Source organism: Asparagus officinalis, unplaced genomic scaffold (assembly GCF_001876935.1).
Source record: "Asparagus officinalis unplaced genomic scaffold, Aspof.V1 AsparagusV1_Un273, whole genome shotgun sequence".
Taxonomy (NCBI): domain Eukaryota; kingdom Viridiplantae; phylum Streptophyta; class Magnoliopsida; order Asparagales; family Asparagaceae; genus Asparagus; species Asparagus officinalis.
The window spans coordinates 267,030-294,418 of NW_017972538.1; the positions used below are offsets into that span (position 1 = coordinate 267,030).

The 27,389-nt window shown below is 35.7% G+C and overlaps 2 protein-coding genes across 3 annotated transcripts in view; one reads left to right on the forward strand and one right to left on the reverse strand.

The window, feature by feature from the left end:
- LOC109827510 (regulator of nonsense transcripts UPF3-like) overlaps positions 1-6,302 on the forward strand; it is a 14,413-nt gene extending 8,111 nt beyond the window's left edge. Inside the window, exons 6-12 of the mRNA XM_020394521.1 lie at positions 514-621; positions 705-816; positions 3,599-3,699; positions 3,786-4,443; positions 4,561-4,685; positions 4,799-4,854; positions 5,531-6,302. Coding sequence (XP_020250110.1) covers positions 514-621; positions 705-816; positions 3,599-3,699; positions 3,786-4,443; positions 4,561-4,685; positions 4,799-4,837 — 1,143 coding nt within the window. The 3' untranslated portion in view covers positions 4,838-4,854; positions 5,531-6,302. The remainder of the gene's footprint in view (positions 1-513; positions 622-704; positions 817-3,598; positions 3,700-3,785; positions 4,444-4,560; positions 4,686-4,798; positions 4,855-5,530) is intronic.
- Positions 6,303-6,679: 377 nt separating this feature from the next.
- LOC109827509 (putative methylesterase 14, chloroplastic) lies at positions 6,680-17,455 on the reverse strand. 2 transcript variants are annotated; one of them, XM_020394519.1, is made up of 7 exons: positions 17,243-17,455; positions 16,352-16,594; positions 12,244-12,483; positions 11,675-11,818; positions 11,025-11,159; positions 7,417-7,552; positions 6,680-7,039 (listed from the first exon to the last, which is right to left on the reverse strand). In XM_020394519.1, the coding sequence occupies exons 1-7, from the start codon at positions 17,357-17,359 to the stop codon at positions 6,855-6,857; spliced, it is 1,200 nt and encodes a 399-aa protein (XP_020250108.1). In that variant the 5' UTR covers positions 17,360-17,455; the 3' UTR covers positions 6,680-6,854. The 2 variants fall into 2 exon arrangements, with proteins under 2 accessions (XP_020250108.1, XP_020250109.1); XM_020394520.1 differs by having other exon boundaries at positions 6,680-6,986; positions 7,364-7,552.
- Positions 17,456-27,389: the final 9,934 nt, after the last annotated feature.

A 27,389-nucleotide genomic window follows, 5' to 3' on the forward strand; every position in this document is an offset into this window, starting at 1 on the left:
GCGGAGATTTGTAACAACCACAAGAACCGACCGAACCGAACCAACTTATTTTGGTTTGGGTCAAGTCGGTTCAATAAATGGTCCGGTTCGCTTTCGGTTTACTTAAACTTGATGAAAACAGACCGAACCGGCCATTTGTTCACCCCTAGGAGACGTTCCTTTGCTAATTTGTAATTGTTTGTGGTGAACAACCTGATTATTGAGGCATATGACATGGTAGATATAGATATTTTCAATCAACTAATCCAGTTCCTTCATATTCGAAGCCTTTATAGTTCTTTTTTGTTAGTCTTCTTTGTTCATTTGATCATTCATCGTGCTCTCTACAAAGGAAGTTGAGTAAAAATTTGTTTTTATTAGAAACACTTCCAATAGTTTTGTTTCATGGCTTAATTAATTCTGTTTGAATCAATGTAGTCCTCGCTAAGTCGTTTTATAATTCCAAGATATACATTTTTCTCTTTCCTTGATTGTTGCTGATTGTCGTGGTTTCTATCCGACTATCTGCCACAGAGATCATCATCCAGTGGAAAACTTAGTAGAAGAGCTGGAGGAGCTCTGAGTAGCAGCTCCATTTCTTCCAAGCGAGGTGCTGAGAAGAGAAGAGGCCTCACTTCAATGGTATTTATGTGGAAACACCTTGTATTTGGATAGTTGAATATAATTTTTTTTGTGATACTGAATTTTCTTTGTCTAATCTGCAGTATGTTTTAAGGGATAACGGGAAGACTAATAGTAATGTGAAGGACAAGGCGGGATATACGCTAGTGTCAAGGAAAGAGGGACAAGCTTGCAGAAGAGAAGTATCAGAAGAGGGTATCAATATGTCATCCACTTCTCTCTTAATTTCTTCTTCTATCTTCTAATAAATTCTAATTAAAATAATAAGAAAAGTAATGAAAATCAAATCTCCAACACTATGCAAGGCATATAAAGAGATTTTAGATTAAATTTCTATTTAACTACGGAATAACTAAGCACATCGTGATATTTAGTTGAGGAATAAACTTCGAATCAAAGAAGATAATGTGAATTTATACCTGTAAATAAGAAACTATCACATAGTTGAAACTTGCAAGTTCCCTGGAGTTGATTGCTTTCATTCTCTGATTAATATGCTAGAAAATCTGTCAAATGTCTAATCAGCATCAACAATATAGTAATACCTGACAAAGTTTAGATTTTGGGGTATTGATACAAAGTTTTGAGTAGGAAAAGGTGGCAGGAAAAAGAGGTAACAACAACAAGAGCTTTCTAGGAAGGAACTTAATTTGGTTGAAATTTTGGGTTGGTTTAATATCTTAGGAAGCAATTCACATTCAATTTCAATATTTATAAAAATTCAAATTGTACCTCTATCTGAAGAAATACAATGATATGTATCTATAGACTCGAAATATCGAAATTTACATGGAAGTCGGACGCAAGTGTGAACTGAACTAAAATTCAAAATAAAGCAAACTTTTCCTATTCTAACCCAATCCTAACTAAAATAGGAATTCTTAATAACTGAAATTTAAAAAAAAATTAATCCTTATCAAACTAGGGCCTCTTCAATAAGATGGCTCTTAGATTGATTTGCTTTATTTCCAACTCTCCCACTTCTTTATAAAACTTTAAAAGTTATCTGTATCAAACTTTTCGTGGTTGGAGAAAACTTGATGATGAGTTTCGGAAAGAATGATGAGGACATAAGAACTAGCAATGATTTGTGAATTCACTATAGCGGTGAGAAGGCTAACATGAATACAAAACATGCTACTAGCTTGATTTGTGGAGAAATCATAAAATCTATATGATAATGTACCATGAGAGAAATGTCTTCAACTTCAATATATGTGTACTTGCAATAAACCCTAGTTGGGAAACACTAGTATCACTTGCTAGTTGCTACTACGGAATCATTATAGACATTTGTTAACATAGGATTATCAACTTGTGCTAAATTCGCAGACACTTGAGGAATTTCATTTAGACATAACCTTTTCGTGAGTTTATCTGTCAAAATTTCAGAAGAAGCATCAAATCCTTTGGAATCGAAGATGGAGCTCCTCATATTAATGTTTTTTGGATGAACTTGTTAATATTTTTGTCCAATAATAATTTTGAAGCATGCAAAAAATGATGACTATGCTTTCTTACAAGATCTAAGAGATAAGAATGAAACTTGGAACATTTTCTTGACTCTCAATCACAAGTATCATAATATCTTTCATTAATGAGAAAACATAGTCTTTACAAAATTATATATCTTCAAAAATGATGAGACATGTCACAATCAAGTTGTAGAAGACGGTTTCAAATATTCAGGTGTCTTTTTTTTTAATTTTAAATGAATATGGTTTCACATATCATTCAATCTGTCAAAAGACTCTGAACTTACCTTTAAAAAAAATCCTCTTTGTTGCAGCGTCATCTATCAGAAGTTCTGGTGTGGTTATTCTTATGATTTCACTTAGACAAGATGCTACAACAAGTTGCTGCTAATATCATGAAAATTGTTTTGCATCAAAGAAGCTATGCATTAGTATTTGATCCACATAGCAGGATTTGTGATGTATTATTATTGCATCAGTTCAATTTTGTGAATTTATTTGAGCATACTCGACTTCACTAGCCGTAGTATGATATTGTTAAGGGAAAAGGTGTCCATCACCCTCTTTTTGCTCAAGTATATTTTACCCCTTCCTAAATTGTCTGTAATATTTCCATATCTTATAAAAATCATCATTTTCTACTGATGTCTCACTTGTCAAACTCTTTATTCTAAACTATATTAGATGTAGGATGATTTACCCAAAATCTTTCATCTGGTTTTACCCCTGCTTTAACCTACTCAATGTATCACTCGCCGTGAATTTTCCTGTTTATGCTGGTTTGTCCCACTGCTTCTTAAATCAATCGGGAAGCTTTTTTGACAAAAGCCTAAAAAGCAGTAACAACTAAAGGATAAGTAATTGATTCTCTAAAAAAAATGTAATTCCATGCAAGGTAACAAAATAATTTTAGCATTTGTATGAGCAATGAAAGATGTAGAATAAAGAAGAATTACCATTCATTTAGGTAAGTTGAGGAAAAAGGGTTGAACTTTTTTTGTAATTCAAATAAACACTAGTTTCAAATGATTAACATTGCAAAATTTAAAATAACTTTTTCTCTCACGCACATAGAATGAAGGGGCTATATTTTCTTGTAAGCAAGAAGTTTATAACGAATGGCCGTCACCAAAATACATCTCAAGATATCGTTTTACAGTTAGTTTGATAGAGGAGAAAGAAAGGATTGTGTAGTTTTATAAAGATTAAATTTCACAAAACCCCAAATACTCTGGGTCGCTTCCCACGAAACCCCTGAATACTTTGTTTTTCCCATTCTACAGCAAAACTTTCCCGCTTAACCCCCAAACTCGAAAATGTCTCAGATAAACCCCCTGGTAGTTCTATACAGCATTTTAGATGTCTTTTATGTGATTGATGTGTAGGTGATTCTAGGAAAACATATTATGTTTGTCATATTTTTTGTTACATGTTTGGAAGAGCGATATGGTATTTCCCCTGTAGTAAAGTTCCTAATTTTACGTTTTTGCCCCAATTATCAGCTATGGACTCGAATGAGTCCACACCCATTGTATCTGGAAGTGTTGAAATTGGGAAAAGGCGAGTTGTGCTTCTTAAAGGAAAAGAAAGAGAAGCTTCTCATGTAAGATTATAATTACATTGCCTGTAAAGTTTGATGTCAGTTTATTTTCCACCTCACATCACCAGAATGCTGAAATCTTAAAACAGGTTTCTGGTAGTTCATCACAGCAGCAGAGTGCAACAGCTTTGGTAAGAAACTTAAATGGCTCAATTTCTTCTAAACAGAGCCAACGGCAGGAGGCCAGCGGAAGAATTATTCGAAGCATACTTTCCAACAAAGGTACGCATCAGAGTCGATCATATGTGGGAAGTCAGTCTGAGCAGCAAACACAGGCAGTGAACTCTGAGAGAGAGAAGCGTCCCCCTCGTCCTCCTAATCCTCGTTTAAATTTTAAGGATCATGTTATAGGTAGTGCAAAACAGTTGTCTTCCCCTGATGTTGATGGAAAGAGAATGATAGATGATAAATCTGCTATGAGTAATCTACATGGTTCAGTATCTATAGTTGACAAGAATGATAGGCGTGTGAGAAACAAAGACAGGCCTGATCGTGGTGTTTGGACCCCTCGTCATTCTGATGGAGTCCACGTTAACAATGACAATTCTTTTTCTGCACAGCAGTTATCAGATGCCCTGGAAGGAATCTCTCAACAAACACTTGGACATAAAAACAGGGATGAAGACATGGATATTCAAACTGCTCAAAGAGCGTGTGTCAGTAATTCTATGGCTGCATATGACGATTCAATGACTCACGGAGAGATGAAACTGGATCTGCAAAATTCAAATAGAAGGGCAGAGAATGGTGGGAATTTTTCATTCTGTGGATTAAATATTCTCAATTAGAAATTTTAAGCTACTTTTTCTGTTCAACATTTTCACAAGGTGGTCATTGACTTGTTTATATTTCTTATTTTTGTAGGTTTATATAGGCATATTGGGCGTCGTGGATCAGGACATGGTATGAAGGATATGGATGGCTCTGTTAATTTTTCTGAGGGAAAGCCGTGCAAGAGAGGGATTTCTGCAGGTTATGGTTCCCATGAGGTAAGTTCTCCCTGACAATATTCCTTCTAAATTAACACTTTGGCTAGTCTTTATTTTTTGTTTAAAAGACTTTCTACATCTAAGGTTAATTTAATTTTGTGCTGCTTATGCAGAAACAAGTATGGGTTCAAAAGTCAGGTTCTGGTTCGTAGTTCTTTAGTTGTGGATGGTAAGCTTAATAACTGCGAGTCGCATCCTTCCTATATAAACCAGGACAGCATTTATTTTTTGCTATTTTCATGAAGGGAAAAAGGCAGAGCTTAAATTACTTTCTAGTTTTTTGACGCCACCGGTAAGAAATAATTTAACCCTCAGGACATTAAACATCCCTATGTCCTATGGTATTGGATCTTGCTATTATCACCATATATAAGTTAAGTTCCAAATATTTTGCATTCTCTTGCAATTTAAGTTCCATTTTGCTTAATCTTTATTTATTCTTCAGTGAACATACAGCTTCACATTCTATGGTTCCACTGTTTTTCCTTTTGAATTTTCTAGTGCTGCAAATAGTCTCACTTGTAAAAGTTGGTCAGATTTTATTTCCTTTTTCTCAGTTGCTTTTTGAAGTATCAGTCTTGTTTAATATTGCTAGACTTGCTTTCTTTTGTTTTTTTTAACCCGTTCACTTTTTTAATGTTCTTATTAGAAGATTTTATTTTCCACATCTTCTTTTCAAATTAGTCTTGTTTAGCATTGTTAGTCTTCTTTTCCTTTTTGCTAAAAAACAGAACCTTTCACCTTTTCATATTCAGATTATTAGATACTTTGTTTGTTGTTTTCTTTTGTAGTTTCTTTGATGGCTCTTGGATCCTCCTAACCACCTGAACTATTACTTATTGCAGCATTTTACCAGAACAGTGATAAAAATTTTGGTTCGGGCTTCATCCCCTTATCAATTTTGGATCCTTGATGTTGATACGGTGCCTCAATAGCATGACTCCTTGATGGATTGGTATTCGAGAAGCATATGGCACTGCCATGTCCTTGCCTTCCAAATCTTCCAAGTTGTGAAATAAGTGCAGTGTAAATTATTCGCTACTAGCAGATGAACAGATACCTGGTAACTCTTTACAAGTTCAGAAGGACATATCTAGCAAGATGGAAATATACAGAAATGGTGAGGGCGCAAATTTTTACCTTGGTATAGGATGTTTCCTCTTTAACCCAGAACCAGAAGGTACTGTGGAGAAATACAGAATGTTATTGGATTTCTCAATGCTGCTTCAGGGAAATCTTGATGGGAAAACCTCCCATGAGGTATACAAGTTTGGGTGTGGTCACTTGCTTCTCTAAGTGTATGATGAGTTTAGAGTTTTCTATTTTGTAATGGTTGTGAATATGGCAGTTACTGCTGTCTCCTGCTGTTAATAGATCTAATGATCATAGTATGTAGACTTATTATACTAAACCGAAAAGGCTTCTGCATAAAAGGATGTGTTGTTCCTTTTGGGTGTTCAGTGGTATGCTGAGCTGGCTGCTTGTGGGTCAGCCGGCTGACTGATGACGATGGAAATTGTGGGAAAATAGGCAAGCTGGGTATGTAGTGTTTTCTGTGTATTAGTGACCTTAACTGATGCTTTTATGATATATAATATCAGATTACATATTGTTTCGTGTTCTTCTGTTTTCTGGCTTGGGGTCATTTGTACTTTTAACCCCATGCAAATACTTTTGAGTTCTTATTTGTCGTGGCATTATTGTGCATGGAGTGGCCTGCCTCTTAAGTTTGTCGAAACAGTTTGGTGGTTATTGCTTCAAGTTGACATTCTGCTATCTTTCATATAAAAAGCTACCAATTGAGAGTACATAATCTCAGATTACAAGTAAAACAAGGTGTTGTCAAGGGACTTCTGCCGTTTTCATCCCTGTTATTAATGCCAATGCTTGGCTGGAATTTCACTGTGCTTGCAAGCATATTACTCAAATGCACTGGTATTTCTGTAAACAAGACTCCACCGTAAAGTGCTAGTTACTTTTGCTCGTCACTTGCATAATGTGAAGTTGCACTTATTGTGTCTTGGGAATTGACTTTATCTGCCGCATGATTCTAAATATGTGGAAGATTCATATCATATTACAAAGTAAGCCTTCAATAAAACAGGAATCTCACAGTTCCACTACATGTGTCACAACTCTTTGCAAAATTAAAACATCCTTAAGTCTCATCTATACATCTTTCTCCCTATCAATCATCTCATTTTCTGCTAGACCAGCAGTATTGAAACCTGCAATCTCTAGCAGGATCTTGTTCAGGGACTGTGGCTTAGAGAAGAAGGGACAATGATCGCTGCCCTTTATCTTGTACACTCCTCGAGGTGGATTCTCTCGGACTAGCCTCTCTTGAATGTCAGGAGAGAGCATTCGGTCATCTAGTGTTTGCACGAAGAACCTGGAGACTGTCCCATAGTTTTCAGGGGTGACGGATAATTTCTCCAGTATGGGCGCAAGGGGGATTTGTCTCATTGATACCGCAGCTAAAGCAATATCCTGCATTAAACATTGAAATATTTTCTTAAAATAAAAAATTAACCTGTATAATAACAAATCACAAACTACTTGGGTCATAAAAACAATTGTTAAATGTGTTTAGGCTTTCAATATCCTTACTTCAATACAATGATTTTGAAAAAGAGTAACTGCTTATATTTGACCCAACTCGTTGCGCTGCCCTTTATCTTGTACACTCCTCGAGGTGGATTCTCTCGGACTAGCCTCTCTTGAATGTCAGGAGAGAGCATTCGGTCATCTAGTGTTTGCACGAAGAACCTGGAGACTGTCCCATAGTTTTCAGGGGTGACGGATAATTTCTCCAGTATGGGCGCAAGGGGGATTTGTCTCATTGATACCGCAGCTAAAGCAATATCCTGCATTAAACATTGAAATATTTTCTTAAAATAAAAAATTAACCTGTATAATAACAAATCACAAACTACTTGGGTCATAAAAACAATTGTTAAATGTGTTTAGGCTTTCAATATCCTTACTTCAATACAATGATTTTGAAAAAGAGTAACTGCTTATATTTGACCCAACTCGTTGCGAATCTGATCACATGGCTCGAACGTATATAGGAAACCTGATTATTGAATGGGTCGAATATAGATTGAGGTACTTGATCCATTAAATATCATGTTGGATATGAATTTGACATATACGAAACAATCCAGAATTTATACCAGAATTTATAGTCATGATAAATGACCCTATTGCCATCCCTAAGCAAAAGATTAGCAAAAAAATTAAAAGGTTTTGCACTTTTCTGGTTTCTAGGAGACTGACAGAATCTTGTGATCCTTCCAAAAATATATTTTCTTTGCCATGTAATAGGTTTGTTCATGGGGATGCAAATCTGAACCAAGGAGAAACCAATACCTTCACCAACTGATTTTACTGGATATAAAACTTCAAAGCTCTGTATAGCTAGGAAAATCATTTACAAACTGAGACACAAGAATCTGGAGATTTCTAATTAAGGATGGTTAACTTTACTCGGAAAAGAAAGTCTGTCAAAGGTTCACCCAATGGGAAATGGAAAGCTCAAGGCTCGGCTCAATAAAAGCTCATGGATTAAGTAACCTAAATGATATGAGAGATAAAAGTAGAGATGTTCAACGGGTCGGTATGGGCGAGCCACAAATCGGTGGGCACATTTATGCCCATTTGCCTACTTATTGCTCATTTAGCATTTGTTAAATGGGTCAGGACTTGCCCGCCCATTTATTAAACGGGTGGTCCATGTACCGATTTAAATACAATATCTTTGTTATGAACACTTAGAAAACCGTCCATGATTTAACTTTTTTGTAGTGTCATCCTTTTCTAGTTTTATGACTTCAGGATCTGCACCTTATTTATCAATTTAGTTTAGGAAGATAATGTTTATAATTCCATTTCCGCTTAGGTTTTAATACTGTAGTGTTTGTGATTTTCAGATTGTTTAAGTTGTTAACATCCCCCCTGAAGAATATGAAAATTACAAATAGCCCCTTAAGAATTTAAAAATTACAAATAGCCCCTTGGAGTATTTGAAAATTACAAACATCTCTACAGAATCTATGAAAATTACAAATAGCCCCTTCAAAAATTTAAAATTATAAATAGCCCGCTAAGAGATCAAAAGATTGCAAACAAACCCCCTTATAAAATTGAAAACCACAAAGTCTCCTTATCATTCTGAAGATTGCAAACACTCCCTTATAAACCCCCTTTAAAATTCAAAAATTATATAAAAACAGCCCCTCATAAATCTGAATAGAAATCTAGAATTGAAATTCTAATTATTTCTAATACTTGAATTAGTATTGAATTCTAAATTCCTGATTCTAGACTTGAAGTCTAGAATTCCAAATAACTTCTTTGGATCCAAGCACAACCTTATGCTAGTTCGTTTCTAACTCTATCTGAGTGCACCTTTTGAAATAATATCCACCTAAACGGGCATATAAGCAGATTCGAGCCTGCCCATTTACATTCCATTTATCTCCCACTACAATCAAAATAGTCTATTTCAAGTTCATTTAATTAAATGGATGGGGTTGCGTGGGAAAGATATTGGGCAGGCAATGCAGACAAACATGCATTGACAAAAATTGTCATCCCTAGGTATATGGAAAAATTATGTATGAAAAAATATTACATCCTAAGCTAATGGCAACAGTTTCTTTTATTTATTTATTTATTTTTTGATGTTCCAATATGACTCCCACAACCTTGGGTTCGATTCTTAGTGGCTTCATTATCAAAAAAAAGGAAAAAGATAAGAAGCCGAGTACACATATAGTTTGGACCAACCCAAGAATCACAAAAGGACGTACGTGTATATCTTCAAACAATTTAAACTAAATTAACGTAAATATTGCCAGATCTTCAGACATTGCTGACAAACGAACGTTCAAAACATTTAAACAGTGCCCAATAGTGCTCGATATGGCAACAATTTCTATCTCAATCTCAGCTATAGTTTTTATCTAGGGATGAAAAACTTTTCCCATGTTCGTTCAACCGCGACTATTTTACCCGTTCATACCCACTCATTTAATAAAATGAGCCTTAAATGGACGGGTTTTAGTGCAACAAGAGATAAATGGGTCGTAAATGGGTGGGGTTGTACCCTTTCATTTACCCATTTATGTGGTTGTTATTTCGAAAAGAGTTCTTGGGTAGAGTTGGAAACGAACTAACATAGGCTTGCGTTTGAATTTTAAGGAAGTGATTTAAAATTCTAGACTTCAATTCTGAAATCTGAAATTTATAATTCAATTCCAATTCCATTCTATGGAAAATAATTAGAATTTCAATTCTAGATTTCAAATACACTTATTTGTAATTTTAAAATTTGTAATGGCTATTTTTATAATTTTTGGATTTTAAGAGAGATGTTTGCAATTTTCGGACTTATAAGGGGTTGTTTGTAATTTTTGAATCTTTCAGGGGGGTGATTGTTATTTTAAATTTTTTTAGGGGTTGTATGTAATTTTCATATTCTTCAAGGGTTGTTTGTAATTTTCAAATTCTCCAATGGCTTGTTTGTACTTTTCATATTCTTCATAGGGCTATTTGTAAATTGCAGATATTTTAGGATTGTTTGTAATTTCAAGAATCTAAAAGTTAAAAACACTACAGTGTATAAGTCTAAGCGGAATGAAATTATGAACATCAACATTCTCAAACTGAATTTATAAATATGGTGCACACCCTTAAATCATTATACTCGAAAAGGATTGCACCATATAAATTCAATCAACGATAGTTTTTCAAGTGTTCATACAGACAAGTCTCGTATTCAAATCGATATATGGGCCACCAATTTAATAAATGGGCGGGTGAGGCATCAACCATTTTACAAATGCTAAATGAGCCGTAAAGGGGCAAATGCGCAGAGATGCGCCCACCCATTTATGACCCGTCCATACCCACCCGTTTAATACCTCTATGTATACCTTATAATATACTACCATTTTGCATTGTTAGAAAATATCCACACAACTTAAACTTTAATATGATTTCTGCATATATTCATAAAAAGAAACTATCCCTTGAAATAGGCTCAAGAAGCAGAAGGCCTAGGCTCGATAGAGCTTGTCCAATAGAATACTGGAGCTTGTGCCCTGATTGACTGGGCCAGAGTAAGAAGGAGAGAAATTCTCTCCTCTAACAGACCTTAGTCCGAGAAAACTCTTCATCTAACTTTTAAACGCAAGTTTTAGTTAACTTTTAGGTTGGGTAACTTTGTCTATGAAGGGAAAGTGAACAAATAGGGACCATTTTAATCTAAGTGCGAACTCAGTAAAGAAACTCAGATAATTGAAAAGAGAAGAATTGGCATTTTTTACAAACCTTGGGAGTAGTCTGGTTGAAATAGAGCCCCTTCATTTGTTCCTTGTCGAACATGAGGCCAGTGGGCGACCTGTCTTCACCATTACCATACAGTACAAACTGTGATTCTTTCAAGAATGCTTCAGCGGGTCCTAGCTGCAATCAAACCTTATGAACATAAGAAAATCAAAAGAATATGAAGCCTCAATCTTACAGAACGAACAAGCACAGAGAACACAAACAGTTTTACTTAATCTGAAAGTAAATTATAGGGTTAATTGCAATAGCCCTCTGTAGTATTGTTGTTTTAACTTACAACCCTTGTAGTTTCATTGTTGCAGATAGATCCCCTGGGGTTTTTTTTGGGTCTCTTTTACCCTGGGCGAAAATTCGGAAGATATTGCCCATGGGTGACATTGTGAGTCGATCTGAGGCTAAAAAAGCCAAAAAAAAGGTTTAACCCTGGGGGCCTATCTGCAACAATCAAACTACAGGGTAGCAAGTTTAAAAAAAGCGAAACTAGGGGGGTCTATGTCCAATTAAGCCTAACTTATATTACATACGCTCACACAACTGACTTATGTGATCATCGTCATCAAAATGGGGCAATTTTTAACCATCATTTAGCATTTACTGGATGGTGAAAGAAAGCTGAACATTATGTAACTTACATCCTCGGAAAACACATCAAAAGGTCTCTGTCCATTTGATACCATAGTGGCACTAACAAAAACTGCTTTTGAGACCTTATTCGGGCAACACTCAAGTGCATAAGATATGCTTGCTCCTCCACAACTATGGCCAACCAAAATAACCTGCGCAGCCATCAATCAAGATCTCATCATAAAACATACTGTAATTTAGGGTTTTTTTGTGTATATACCCCTTAAATGATGCATATTTGCAAAGTATCCACCAAATCTCAGTATTTGAAAACTACCCCCAAATTATCAACTTTGGAAAAAAAAAAGTACCCCCAAATCAACAAATCATCAACTTTGATAGGCTAAGTTGTAACTACATTGTAAAAATATCAACAAAATAGTCAAAGCTTTACTGCCATATCCAACAAAGTTGATGATTTGTTAAGTTGGGGGATATTGTTTTTCCGAAGTTGATGATTTGGAGGTAGCTTTGCAAATGCGGATGTTTTAAGGGGTATATTAGCAAAATCCCCTTATTGAATGATACAAACGCAACTTAAATGAAGGTTATAACTATTATTTAGAATCTTTCTCACCTTCTCATCATCAGGAAGACTCTGCAAGAAATTAATAAGGGGTTTTGAGTACTCTGCCAGGGTTGTTATGCTATTTGTATCAGTGTGATCCATTCCAGAGCCAGCAAGATCCAGAGCAACAGGAAGTAGTCCTGCTTCCTCCAGTAGAGGAATAATTTTATACCAACACCATGCCCCAAATCCCTCTCCATGGACAAGAACGATTTTCTTTGTTTCAAGATTGTCAAGATCTAGAGGGACCTATAAGTAAAATTTTAAAATGACAATATTTATAGTTATTTCATTCAACAGATCTCGAAGCTAACAGATCAGCACATTAGCAGAAATACTAGTGCAAGAATTTTACCTATTAGCAAAATAGGAAGAAGCTAAATGTGTATAAAACATTGTACAAGGACAATGGAAATGATTGTACATGCATTTCAGAAAGTATTTCATTGACACTTCAGTTTCTGAAGACTGAGAATTCTGAAATTAAATTGAGATATTTGCAATAATATATATCATCAGCATCATATAAAATGTAGCAATATCACATATACACAAAGAGCTTGACAAATATAATGGTTATCTGCGTTGACGAGAAGCATTTTGATTTAGTATGAACCTTGTACAAAGTAAATATCGAAATCAGCATAATTTTGCTATTTCTGTAATCCATACAATCATAAATTCATACTTTGGAGGTCAATACCTACATAGTGTATATGGTTGAAGTTATTGGATGTGGACCACCCAATGTATATGCAAATAAGAGGATTACATATTGACAAGTAGTCATAAATTCTCAGATATCAGCTAGACATTACTATTGATGTCAATTTGTCTCCTGCATGTGGGCAGATTTTAATCGGATATTTAACCAGTTTCTGAATGGACGTCATTTGGATAACATGTTGTCAACTCTAAGAAAAAATATCTTCAGAACATACATCACTACATGTTACGTATTAGTCTGTATCTAAATATTTACAGGATGCATACATACATATGTATGTTTGCACACGCGCACACACACTAACCATGCCATATGCTTCCTACACGTAATCATAAGGGCTAAATTACCAAATCGGCATTTAAAGTAGACCCTCTATAGTAATAAGGTATTTAAAAAACCTCTGGCAACGTTATGGTATTTTATTTCAACTCCGTTTACCGATAAGATCTTTTTTCTCAAAATTCCAGCGGGAAAATTACTTCCAACCCCCTTACCTCCCAAAATTATTTAATCTATGCCCAGAATTATCCTCTTTTCATTTTTTCCCCAACTCTTTCATCTATCAAAAATCAAATTATTTCTTTCACCCTCCAAATCATACAACATCGCTCAAACTATAGAATGCCATGAAAATGGAGGTAGATATGAGCGTGTTAGTGAATGAATTGGGTCATCTCCATGAACTAGCAACGAAGCCCGATGCCTCAGCTTCAACTAAATTGTGCAATTTTTTAGTGCAGGAGCTATTTGTTTGCCCTGAGAAAACTATGTCCATGGCCAAAACAAGTTCTTTTATGGACTCTCCTCAGTCATTCACCAGCGAGGATTCGAAGAAGCCATTCAAACCAGAGCCCAATGGGACACCCAAGAAGTGGTATGTTCATTTTACTGTCGAAACTGAACTATAGTTTCTATGTAGAAGATGAAGTAGCTTTCAAGTTTTTTGATGGGCGTTTTGCATTATTCAGGAAAACACAATAAAAATGGAGTCAAGTGAAATAGGGATCAGGGCTAGAGGCAGAAGGGCCATTAGAGGATTGCTGTAGCTGGAGGAAGTATGGACAGAAAGAGATCCTTGGAGCTAAACACCCAAGGTTTGTATTCTTATCACTAACTCATAAGACAAAACAAAGACAAATTAACTTGATTAAAATCAAACAAGAGATAATTGCTTTAAACTTGCGCAGAAGCTATACAGATGCACCCATCGCAAATGCTCAAGACTGCCTAGCAATGAAGCAGGTCCAAAGACCTGAAGGCAATCTGTCAATCTTTGATGTCACTTACCGTCGGGCCCACCCTCGCAACCACAAATCACCAAAAAAATTCAACTTTTGACAGAAGAAAGAGCTGGAGGGAGGAAAAAATGAAAAAAATGAAAAAAAGAACAATTTTGCGTGTGAATTTAATAATTTTGAGAGGTTAGGTAGGGGAGTAAGAAACTTCCCTGCGAAATTTCAAGAAAGCGTCTGGTAAACAAGGCCGAAATAAAATACCATAATGTCACCGGAGGTTTTTTAAATACCTTAGTGGTAAAGAGGGTCTATTTTAAATACCAATTTGGTAATTTAGCCTAATCATAAGTATAGATAACCCAAAACTTAATGTAACTATTGTCTGATAAACCAGATAGCGGTAGCAAATTCATGATACTTGGCAAACGCCTACTTGAACACAGAAAGGTTGCAACTATCTGAATTTGAATAATATTCATCAAATGTAGATACAATTAATATCCTGAAGTTCTGTCCAGGCATTAGATTGAATTCAGTTATCGGTCTTAAAATTGTGTCAGATATGAACATAATAGTATCATCTCTCACTGCACATCTGGTTACTTACATGCAAGATCATTATTTAGTTAAGACAAACAAAGTTTTTCACCATATATATTTTTTGTCCTTTTCTCTGTTAACCCATCTACATAAGAATGAAGCCATGAAGGTAGTGCTTACATTACTAAATATATTAATTGTTCGAACTCAGATGTTAAGGAAAATTGTCCAAGAGAAGGGCAAAGCGTTGACATACTGAGTAACAAAGGAAAGAGACAAATGCTCCATACAAACCAAAGAGAAACTATGAAAGAAGACAATGGAATTTTTTTCTCCTATCTTTTTGGTATATGTCTCAATTATATGGAGTCTTGAAGGAAAAAATAAAAAGCTCTAAGCACTTCAAAGTTGTTCTTCCTTTAGGTAGATTTAATTAAATAAAATCAAAAAATGACAAGATTTACATGTTCCCACCGCCCAGTACAGAAAACAACGAAAAGAAGCATAAGCCAAAGTAGAATATCAATTTTATACCTATTCTCTAATCCAACAATATGTTGTGCAAACGTTAGTGTTCTTGTTATAGAAACAAAACAATAGGTCTAAACTGAGACTGAAGAAGTGAGGGGCCTCAGTGAAATGATGATATTAGTATGTACTATGTACTATTCACATAATATGGCTTCAGCACCAATTCTTAAAACCTGGAAACACCGTAATCCTGAGTTTATCCTTCTAAAGATAATCATACATCCGTTTCACATTCCAATGCCATTACAAGGCAAAGCCTCAACCATACTCTGATCAGCAATAAAAGGAGATCCAATAAAAGTAAGTAACATGCTTTACTGTACACACAGAACTTCTAGGTTAATCTTTACAATCTGGGTCCACGCTTCTAAAACTACAAATTGAAGCATAACCAAGACAGAAAGCATGGCTCCCCCTGCATGTCACTCATATTGAGTGGAGGGAAGTATTACGTTAGGGACATTTTGGAAGTTAAAATCAACTTTTTGAAATCTGAAAAAATCAACTTGCTCCAGAAATCCCAAATTTTTCAAAATTTCTATTTCTTGTTTGGTTGGATGGAAAGCTGAATGCAGGCCCGCTTTCCACTTTCCATGAAAAATCCCCCGGAGAAGAAAGGATTTCTGACATGAGATTTTGGTGATATGGTAGTGAATCACAATCACAATCCGCAGTACAGTTCCTCTGCAAAATCCCTAGTGTGGGACCGGTGTTTTCCATGTATCTTTAGAATTCCATGGAAACAAATAGCCCCTTAGGGGAAACCATCTAGTGGATCTTATGCATGGGACAGACAGCTATTGGTCTAAAGATTATCTACCCTCCAATCAATAAAACACGGGGGGAGTTTAAAGAGGTGTACAGCCATCAAGTGGACAAATAGTTTCCCCCATATATTAGTTAAGACAAAGGGTGTGTATGAAAAGTGTCTCTAACTGAATTATTCTAACCATACAAGCAAAAGTGACACTCATGATAAGGCCATCATTGACTCTCATAAAAAGATATAACTCATTTGGATCAAAGTAATAAAAAAAGTCATTATATTTACAAAAAGGTAATTGTGATTTGAATCCAATCAAACCTGCTTTGAACTGAATCTATCAGAAAGATTATGCCTCCGAGAGCTCGTGGACCCGATCCTACGAGACATGGAACCCTCAAACCTCTGCGAGAGCTGATGCTGTTGGATCGCCATTGCCAGAGCTTGGCGATGAATCAACTCCTCCTCGGCTGCCATCTTTCTCGAACTCCTCTTGCTCTTCGAGCCAATGCCACCCTTTAGCTCCTTCTTTGGGATGCAAGCCAAGTTGCCCATTGAAGATCTCTGTCAAAGGACAAAATCTAAACATCAAGTAGAAACGATGGTCAGCATTTCCTTTTGCCAAAAGCCCTGTCAAAATGACGGAAAACTACTTTTTACCTTTTGAGTGCGATGAGGGAAAGTACGAAGACTAGAAAAAGGATTCTAAAGGGATTTTTTATTAGGACAGATATAAAGAAGATTTAACGGGAAGTTGATGTTGAAATTGGAGGGAAGAAAAAGGTAAATTTTTTGGCTACGAAGGAGGGAAACGCTAAAGGAAAGAAAATCAAATTATATGATTTCAGAACAATTGTGACAAGTTTTTCCAAATCTATAAGCAAAAGGAAGATTTTTGAAGGGAACCCAGATGGGAATTTATTATGAAGATGGAAGAACAGCTCATCATAGCTTCTCGTTAATTTCACTATAATTGCGAAAATGCAAATTAAGTTTACTTTCTGGACAAAAGAAAAGATGAGATTTTGATGCAAACCCAGATGAGATTTATGGCCAAATGGAAGAAAATCAACAAAAAATCAAAAAAATTTCACAGGAGAGAAGATTCCATAAGGACTCAATTGAATTGAAAGGAGAGAGATTCGTTTGGGGAAGAACTGATAAATTTGTCGAGCCTTTTAAAGAGGAAAAAAACCACAAAGCCAAACCTACCGGTCTTTTACATTCAATCTTCTTGTGGTTAGAAAAATGAGAGCTAGAGAAAACCCAAAGTGATGATTTTTGAGTGGAAGAAGATGAAAGAGAGAGAGAAAGAAGCAAGATTTTCATGAAATTCAAGTGTTTTCACAACGAGAATGGAGGCGAGTTATTATTAAGGGATGTAGCCTCCAACAATTGCATCTTTATTTTTTATTTTTATTTGAGTTAAAAGGGTAAGAAAAAGACAAAGGAATGATCTTGTTGCAATTGCTCTCTTGTCATGGTGTTGACCCTCAAAGTATACGGTGCCAAAATTTTTTTTTTTTTATGTTGCATTACATGTTGGTGCATATTGAGGAATAGAAAATAGAGGAGCACTAGGTGCACACCCCCAGGCACATCCCCAACCACAATCCCCCACCTGCTACAGTGCAGGGGGCCCCCACCTGAGATTTTTTAAAAAATCTCAGGTGGGGGCCCCCTGCACTGTAGCAGGGGGGGATTGTGGTTGGGGATGTGCCTGGGGGTGTGTCTCTAGTGTTATTTTAGAAAATATGTTATTTCCCATTGAGAATTAGTTCACTATAATACTTGAATAAAAAAGTAAAAAAGTTTGCCTAATAAACCACAAAATTTGAGAGGTTAAAGTTTTGAAGTGCGAAACTACATGGTAACTTCATTTTTGCGTGGATGAAGGTAAAGTAGGTGAAGCAATGTTATTACCTTAAAATATTCATGTTTTACAATAGTTTCTTCTACAAATCAATCACTCAGAATGTTTAGGTTTATGGAGATGAAGATCTCATATTTTGTATTTATTTTCTTATACTCCAAATTCATTTAATTGTTCATAGGTCAATGTCGAGGTATATCATATTGTCTATGAATTCTTCATAAAAATTTATAACTTTGCAGTTATGTTGAGGATTAACTGCTATAATTATATCCTCTAAAAATATTATGATATAATAAAAAACATAGAAATTGCATTTGGATTTTGGACCACTTAAATTCAAATAATGGGATGCTCCAAGAAAAGGTTGGATATTTCATGAGCCCTTAAAAAAAAGATAAAGATAGCCTAAAAAGGAAAGAAATAAAGCAATGACATGACTACAGCCTAAATATTGACTTCCCAAATATAATTGGGACCACTCTTAATGAGACTCAACTAATTCTCATCTAATTTTAACCTAATGCCTAAACAATCATATATAGAGTTACAAACAGAAGCAATCACTTCTAGATTTGGAGAAACACCACTTTTCCTACTATAGCTTGATGAAGGCTTTCATTTAAAAATTGTTGCCTGATTTTTATGATACTAATAGAAGAGAATGGCTAAATTTTCTTTTCTTAAGTATTGGTGAAGTTTCAACTTTCTCTTTTATGTTATGTGTATGGGTCAGTGTAGTCTTTAACCCATAGTCAAGTATTCAATAAATTGATGATGTGGAATTCTTTTTTGCATTAAATCTTATTTTTGTAATTAAAAATAATAATTTTCAATTCCAAAAAAAAAGGATAAAGGATAAAAAGTTTCAGAAGTAATTGGAAACTTTTTTGGTTTGAGTGGAAAAGAGACGGACCGATGAAAACTCATCTGTCTGTCAAAATTTTGACGACGGACTCACATATGCGCCTACATCGGACTCATAAACGTAGTCTAAGAGGAATTAGATAAATTGATACCTTACGAGGAAACTTGAGAGTTCACTAATACTTTAAGGGGGAGTTGGTCATTTTATTCGTACTTATATTTTGCGTATTGAATCAAAAAGATGATGTATTTTATTGAGGATATTTCACACTGCCAATAATTTGATGGACTAGAGAATTCATTTTAAAAGAATTATTTATTGAAATTCTTGTTTATTATTGAGACACTAAAAAGATTTTAGGGGTGTTTGATAGCTTACAAGTGGAGTGGTTGGAACTCCAATTGCATGCAACTAGGTTAATTTTGACTAGTTGCAATTATTTATTTCGTTGCACACAGCTGTAGGTGCAATCACAGTTGCAAAACACCTTAGTTGCAACATATGGCATATGTCTAAAATGGCCGTAAGTCAAAGTTGCAAGCTTAATTGCAACTACACCAAATTTATAAAAAATCAAAATAATATTTAAAGAAAATCTAAGAACATCATTAAAGATTTAAAATAATTTCTAAAAATTCTTATTATAATTTCTTTAAAAACCTTCTAAAAATAAATTTATTTTAAAATATTTTCTAAAAAGTCATTTTTTTCAAAAAATATAATATTTTGAAAAAAAATTATAAGATAATTATTTTTTAAAAGAAATATTTTAATATTATTACAATAAATTTTTGGGAACTAATATTTTGAAAATATAATGTTAAATTTTTTTAGGAGCATTAATTTTAAAAATAATATTTCTAAAAATATTTTAAAAATATTACTTTTTAGAAAGATATTATATTTTTGAAAACATTTATTTTTAAGAAAATTTATTTTTTGAAATTTTTTTCCAAAGAGTTTTTCCCCTTGAATAATATTATTTTTGTTAAAATACTATTTTAAAAAATATTTCAATAATAATTTTCTAAGAAATATTTCAAAAATTATAAAAAAATATTTTTTTACCAAAAAGTAATCTTTACAAAAATAATATATATTTACAATAAATTTTTTAAAATAATATTACATTATGAAAATTATTTATATGAAAATTTGAAAGATTTGATTGATTAAAAATAAAAACCACTAATTTTTTCAAAAGTATTTTAAAAGTGTAAAAAGTTTAGCGATTTTATCAATTTATTAAACTTAAAAAAATTACTTGCGCGTGTAAAATTACATGCAGTATTACAGCAACTATAAGTTGTAAATTTTAAAATTTTAACTAAACAATTTTAACTTCAGTTTCATGCAAGAATAGTTACAATGTTTCAGTTACATGCAAGTAACAGTTACATTGTTGCAAGCTATTAAATGCACTCTAAATATCTGTTTGTGAGATGAGATTATATTTGTGATCATAACTTTGTTAGAAAATATTCAAATTAAAAATATGTGTTTCTATATGTATTCTTTTGCTGAGAAAAGATTAGTAAAAGGGAAATTAATGGTTTGAACTAGACTACTAATGATGATATCCAATATGTTGATACTATATCCCTCTATATATAAAGATAAATTAGTGGAAATTCTAAAAGCAAAAAAAAATTAACATGTATCATGTTATAAAAATACAAAAATTTAATTTGTGTCATATCCACATGCATCTTTATCCTATTAAAAGATGATATGTGGACATCTAATGTTACATTCATATAAGAATTCTCATTAAAATTAAGACTATCCATAATTAGAAAACTCTAATAATCAAATATTCCTTACTCCTTATTATATTATATATTTAAATATATTTAAATATAATTTAAAATCTCATAATTATATATTTTAATATATAAATTAAATAAGAAAATCATGTAAAGAACCTCTCTATATAAAATCATGGATTAATTTTGGAAAACGTCCTCAACTATTTCAATTTGAGAAACCTTCTCAAATTTGAGCATATTGTAGACAACCCCCTTCAACTATAAAAATTTGAGATAACCCCTTGAACTTTTCTCACTTAACCTTCTCAAATATGTGGTGTATCTAAAAAAAACCCTTAACTCTTTTAAATTGAGAAAGCCCCTCAAGTTTGAGCTTATTGTAGATGAACCACCGCAAGTTTGAAAATTTGAGAAATTCCCATGAAATTTTCTCACTTTACATCCTGAAAGGTAACATATATTGTTAGGTCTAGCATGTCACATGACAAGTGGGTGACTAAGAAAATACCAAAATATCACTCGGTTATATAAAAATTACTCTAGTTTTTTCAGGATAAGTGAGACAAAAGAGAAAGAAGGCAAAAAAACAATGTAAATTAAACATAGTACTTTTTTATCGGTTGGGGTTTCTTTGTAATTGAATGGATTGTTTTTCAAAAGGATATTTTAGTTATTTTAAAATGACGTCAGGGGGATTGACAAAAAAAGTGTGCAAGATTAGGGAGTTTTTTGTGAGACACCTCATAGTTGGGGTTTACTTTGATTTTCAAAGTTGAGTGGGATTATTTATAATATGCCTAGAATTTAGGATGGTTTTCTTAAATTAAAATAATTGAGAGGGATTTTCTAAGACATTCACCGGAGATGAGGGAGTTCTCTAAAATTAACACCAAAAATATATATGCAAAATTATACTTGTGTCAAATTATATTTAAAGTTAATGTATTAGTCTTTTTCTTAAACTATCATTGATGAATTTATTAATTTATTAATTATTTATTGATTTGATATCATGTCTTTACTAATTTTTATAAAAAGGGGTTTTCGGCTCACCCATGTTTCTCACACAAGACACCATAAAAACATGTAACATATAGATGTATGTACAATTAAAAACTTTTTTCTAACAAAATTATTCCTTGCTATTTGAAAAATAAATAAATTATTTATACAAATTACTCAAAAATATTATCTCAAATTCTCCCTGCTTTATCTGATATTTTGTAATAACATTTGGGTTCTTAATGTTGGATAGCAGGTTCCTAATATGTTTCCTAATTTATTTTGGTAACATGTTATTGGGATTCCTAATCTATTTTGGTAACATGATTCCATATCTGTTTTGATAATAGGTTATTAGGATTCCTAATCTGTTTTGTTTTTTGTTTTAGAATTTCTAGTATGTTTATGATTTTAGGATTTCTATATATATGGAAGAATTAGAAGAGAGAATTGAGAAGAAAATTGGGGGATATTTGGAGCACATAAAAGAGGTATTTTCTGAGCTATTAGTTAGGGTTTTGTTTGGAGAGAATTAGAGATTTGTTGGTGAGATTAATTGGTAAGTTTGAGTGATTTGTAATCTCAGTTTGTACTCTTCTTCTCTATTAGTGAAAAACTCTATCTCTTTCTTGCCCCGTGGACATAGGCAATTTGCCGAACCACGTTAAAATTGGTTGTTTGTGTTTGTGGCATTGACTTGGTTTATTTGGCCTTCTCTCGACGTTCGTTTGATTTGATTTTTCGTAGCACGTTAGTTTGGTTGTTTGGCTTCCACAGCGCTCAACAAGTGGTATCAGAGCTCGGACTACGCTTGGACTATTTGGAGGAATAGGTCGTTTTGGAGGCTCGCCTAGGGCTTCGTTTGGTGATAAAGGTGGAATCTTTTTTGGTAAAGACTCTATCTTTTTTAGTTTTGGATTTATTTTTTATTTGTTCCGCATTTGTTTTGGTGCTTTGAGAAATATGGTCGGGAAAGAAGGAGTTGTGGAGGGTACTTCTAGCGTGAAGATCGTCCAAAGTTTGAATATCCACTCTATGAAGATAGATGTGGAGAAGTTTAATGGCACAAACAATTTTGGTCTTTGGAGATGTGAAGTCTTGGAAGCGATCAATGCGCAAAATTTGGAAGATACTTTGAAGTTGGAAGGGAAACCGGACTACATTGAGGAGAATGTTTGGAAAGAGATGAATAGAACGGCGTGTGGTATGATTAGATCTTGTTTTACTCAAGATTTAAAATATGATATGATTAATGAAACTTTGGCTAAAAAGATTTAGGAGATCCTAGAGGGAAAGTATTTGACCAATAGTGTAGAGAACCGATTGTATTTGAAAAGGAGGCTTTATCGCTTCCAATTGAAGAAGGGGACCTCCATTGGTGATCACATGAACCACTAAAGAAGGGGACCTCCATTGGTGATCACATGAACCACTACACGAAGCTTCTTGCGGATTTGGCGAATGTAGATGTGATTCACATGAACCACTACACGAAGCTTCTTGCGGATTTGGCGAATGTAGATGTGATGATTGAAGATGAGGAAGGACAAAGCGTTGTTGTTGTTGAGTTCCTTGCTTGACGAGGAATATGAGATCTTCGTTCTTACTCTTATTAATGGGAAGGCATCTCTTTCTTATAGCGAGGTCACCGCTGCACTTGTGAATTATCAGCTTCGAAAGAAGGATAATAAGACTTCAGTTGAGCCGGTAGCGGGGGCATTGGTCACAAGAGCAAAGAGTCCAAACTGTGATAAGAGGTAGCAGTCTAGAGGGACACATCTTGGAGTTTGTAGGAATAAGTGTGCCTTTTGTAAAGAGGATGGACATTAGAAAGCCGAATGCTCAAAGTTGGTTGATCGAACCGGGAAGTATAAGGAGAAAGCTATTCAAGCTTCAGAGGTAAATGTTGTCAAAGCTAGTGGTAATAATTCAGATTCGGATTCTTTGGACTACTTGTTATCTGCACTACCGTCAGTTTGTGTTGCCGACTCTACAGAGTGGATGTTAGATTCGGGTGCTTCTTACCATATTTTTCCTAGGAGGGATTGGGTCTCCAGTTTTCAGGAGTTGGAAAGAGGAGAGGTCGTGCTCATGGGTAATGATCATGAATGTCCTATTGGTTGTATCGGTACCGTTTGGATTAGGATGAGTTACTGAGTGATTCGGGAGTTGGTTGGAGTGAGGTTCGTTCCTCAGTTGAAGAAGAACATCATTTCATTTGGAGTTTTAGAGGCAGCAGACTATAGGGTAACCTTGGTCGATTCACATTTGAAGGTCACATTGGGGTCCATGATTGTGATGAAGGGCATCAGGAGGAATAATTTATATTATTTGATTGGGAGCACGGTATTTGATAGAGAGCTGACGACTTATTTGGATTTGGCTAGACAGTGGCATTTGTTAAGGCTGAATTATTTGATTGGTTATGCCATGCATGGTTTGTTGATGAGTACTTTGACCTGCAGATTAAAGTCCTTTGAGTACATTGGTATGAGCAAGAAGACTGAGGTAGAGTTTGGCACTTCTATCCATCAATCGAGGGGTCTTTTAGGTGGTGTTCAGTCAGGTATTTGGGGGCCTTTCAAGGAGGCATCATTGGGAGGTAATTGATATTTTGTTTTCGCGGTTGGGGATTATTCTAGGCATTGGTGGGTTGTAACCAGGTCGTGTTGGTGTGAAGTCCTAGAAGTCAACAACAAGTGAAAGAAGTGTATTGGCAGAAAGATAACCCGTCGTTCTAGCTTTGGTAGGGGTTCTTTCTTGCATTTGTGTCGAGCTCATGGTAGTTTGAGACACTTCATTGATGTGGAGACATTAAGACGACAAGATGAGATGATAGTTTTGATGGGTCATTCTTTACTAGAGGGGGATCAGTGATGGTTGTCGAGCATTGGATTTGGTTTTGGAGCTTCGACATATTTGGGTCATCTTGGTCATAGGTTGCCGATTGCTGCGTATGGAGATTTTGGATCTGGTGGAGCTGCTTCAGATTTTGGGTTGCGTCGAATATTTGGTTGCCCAGCATTTGGTCACATCGAGGATGTAAGATTTGATCCGATTGCACGTTTGGGAGTCAGAGGTTCGTTTGATTATCAGTTAGGAGCTTCTGATTTTTTTCTGAGCAGGTATGTCACATTTGAATCTCGACAGGTGGAGAGTGTTGATTAGATCATTGGGATATTATAGCGGGTGGAGGGTGATGCTACTTCATATTGGGTGGAGATTACTTCACATACTTCAGATAATAATACTGCATCATTTGGGATTCTAGCTGAGGTGACACAGTTTGGAGATCAATTGGATTTGGATGCAGATGATGAGTTGGTTTTGGATTCAAGTGCAGCTGGTGGACATGTTTTGGATACGACCATTGGTTCACCTCAGGTGGAGGTGTTTGATTTGTTTCAGTTTGGGGCTATTAGGAGCCCTATCAGTTGCAGACTCGTTGGTGATATTGGTGAAGAGTTACAAACTTTTCTATTTGATTGAGGGCCTTTGGAGGCCGTTTGGGTGAACTACGTGAATGCTTGATTCCTTGGGAAAGAGGATACATAGGCAGTCATTTATGATACAGCCGGTTTGGTGAGTTGATACCGACATTTGGAGTTTGTTCGCATTCTCATTTGGGTTCTCGACTTATTGTGGATTGAGTCCGTTGTCGTGGATTTGTTCCACTTCGTGCTGGACGTAACAAGTGAGACGTTTGGTTGGTATTGGTGTCGGCTCAGTTTTGGGAAAACTTCGCCAATGTGGAGAATTCTTGGATAGCAGGTTCCTAATATATTTCCTAATTTGTTTTGATAACAGGTTATTGAAATTCCTAATCTGTTTTGGTAACATGATTCCAAATCTGTTTTGGCAATAGGTTATTAGGATTCCTAATTTGTTTTGTTTTTTGTTTTAGAATTCCTAGTATGTTTATAATTTTAGGATTTCTATATATATGGAACAATTGAAAGAGAGAATTGAGAAGAAAATTGGGGGATATTTGGAGCATAGAAAAGAGGTATTTTCTGAGCTATTGGTTAGGATTTTGTTTGGAGAGAATTAGAGATTTGTTGGTGAGATTAATTAGTGAGTTTGGGTAATTTGTAATCTCAGTTTGTACTTTTCTTCTCTATTAGTGAAAAACCCTGTTCGCGGGAAAAATTATGTCTTTCTTCATTGTTGATATCATTGCTATCTCAGTTAACAACTTTATGCGTTACAAAGATCCGGTCTTTTTATAAGATCCGGTTACAATGAAAAATCAAAGAAAACAAAGTAAAGATTACAATTTTCCTTATTTGTCGAACTAATCGCGAGCTCCTGTTTTGCGGTCGCTCGCTTTGGTGGGTTCTTTGCCTGCGCCGGGGTTATTTGCCGTGGACCACCGCGTGATCTCGATCCGGTCGGATCTACACGATATGACGGGTAATATTCCACCAAGGGAATAATAGCCGGGAGGGATTGTTTCACCAAGGAAACAACCGCTCGAATCTCGGGATCTAAGAACCAAGCTTAGATCCGGAGTGTGATCGTGTAGATCTCAAATCCAATCCTCTCGAACTCCTGCCTTATTTGGCGTTGGTGATCGCCGAGCACCGGATCTGAAAGTCCAAGTCTCCAAGCCTTCAAAGTTGTGATCTTTTTTAGATCTGAGTCTTCAATCCAGCAGGGCTTCGCCTCTCTCCAAAATTTCCAACCTCTGAAACAAATGAGCACAAGGCCTATTTATAGGCACTCAGAACTGTGCCCGCGCACAGTTCTGAGCCTAGCCACCCATGGGTGGCTCGGCCTTAGCCGAGCCACCTCAGGGTGGCTCGGCCTTGGCCGAGCCACCCTGGGGTGGCTCGGCTTTGGCCGAGCCACCTCAGGGTGGCTCGGCCTTGGCCGAGCCACCCTGGGGTGGCTCGGCTTTGGCCGAGCCACCTCAGGGTGGCTCGGCCTTGGCCGAGCCACCCTGGGGTGGCTCGGCTTTGGCCGAGCCACCTCAGGGTGGCTCGGCCTTGGCCGAGCCACCCTGGGGTGGTTCGGTTTCGGCCGAGTCCCCGGGTGTTTGTCCGTTTCGTCCTTTGTTTCCGGTTCTGGTTCTCTTGTGTGGTTGATTGACTTGGCAACGACTCTTTGACTTGATTCCAGATTTGGCAGTGAGTCGGGTTCCTGATATGGCAGTAAACCAACTTCTGAATTTGAGTCCGGAATTGATGTTGATTTGATCGTGATTCATCCGAGTTCGCTCTTGTTTAGATGACTCGGTGATTCACCTAAACATTGGTTTGATTCCGCGTGCGAGTGGATGCATTCCAATGCTTGGGTGCGATTTGTCGCCTCGTTAACCTGCTCCGTTGCGTATAGCTTGGCTTCAGCGTTGGCGAGCTAACGGTCTTGTTTGGATACGTCGCCCGGTGGTCCGTTTGTTAAATCGGCGTCGAGCTGTGCTAAGGGACCTATAGGCAATTTTATACGCCTACAGATACCCCCTCCAAAGTATTTCAGTCTCATTCTTTTATAGAAGAGTCTGGAATACTTTGGATGTGATTGTCCCAACCTTCAGTCGGTGTAACGGGACTCTGGAATGACTTCTGTTCTGGATTCCTTCAATTCCTTCAGGCTATTCAGTGCTTTGTAGAATGCCTGTAGGGGTTCCGGTGCTGCATTTATTGTCTGACCGTTGTTGGAATTTGAACTTGAAGTCGATTCTTGATTTCTTGACTTTTTGGCTCGAGTTTGCTGCTTCAACACAGAACTTATCATCGATTGACTGCGTTGAATCTTCATCTATAACGCGTTGTCTGGCGTTTGAGCTTCATTGCGACGCGTTGTCCGGCGTCCAGGCTTCATTATGATGCACTGTTCGGCATTTGA

What these genes read in the sequence shown, in the direction of transcription:
- LOC109827509 (XM_020394519.1), bottom strand. Translation starts at nt 17,359, where the DNA reads ATGAAAATCTTGCTTCTTTCTCTCTCTCTTTCATCTTCTTCCACTCAA. An exon ending in AGATTGAATGTAAAAGACCG is followed by an intron (nt 16,595 to 17,242) that starts GTAGGTTTGGCT and finishes GTCCTTTGACAG; the next exon opens with AGATCTTCAATGGGCAACTT. An exon ending in AGATGACCGAATGCTCTCTC is followed by an intron (nt 7,040 to 7,416) that starts CTGACATTCAAG and finishes GAATGCTCTCTC; the next exon opens with CTGACATTCAAGAGAGGCTA.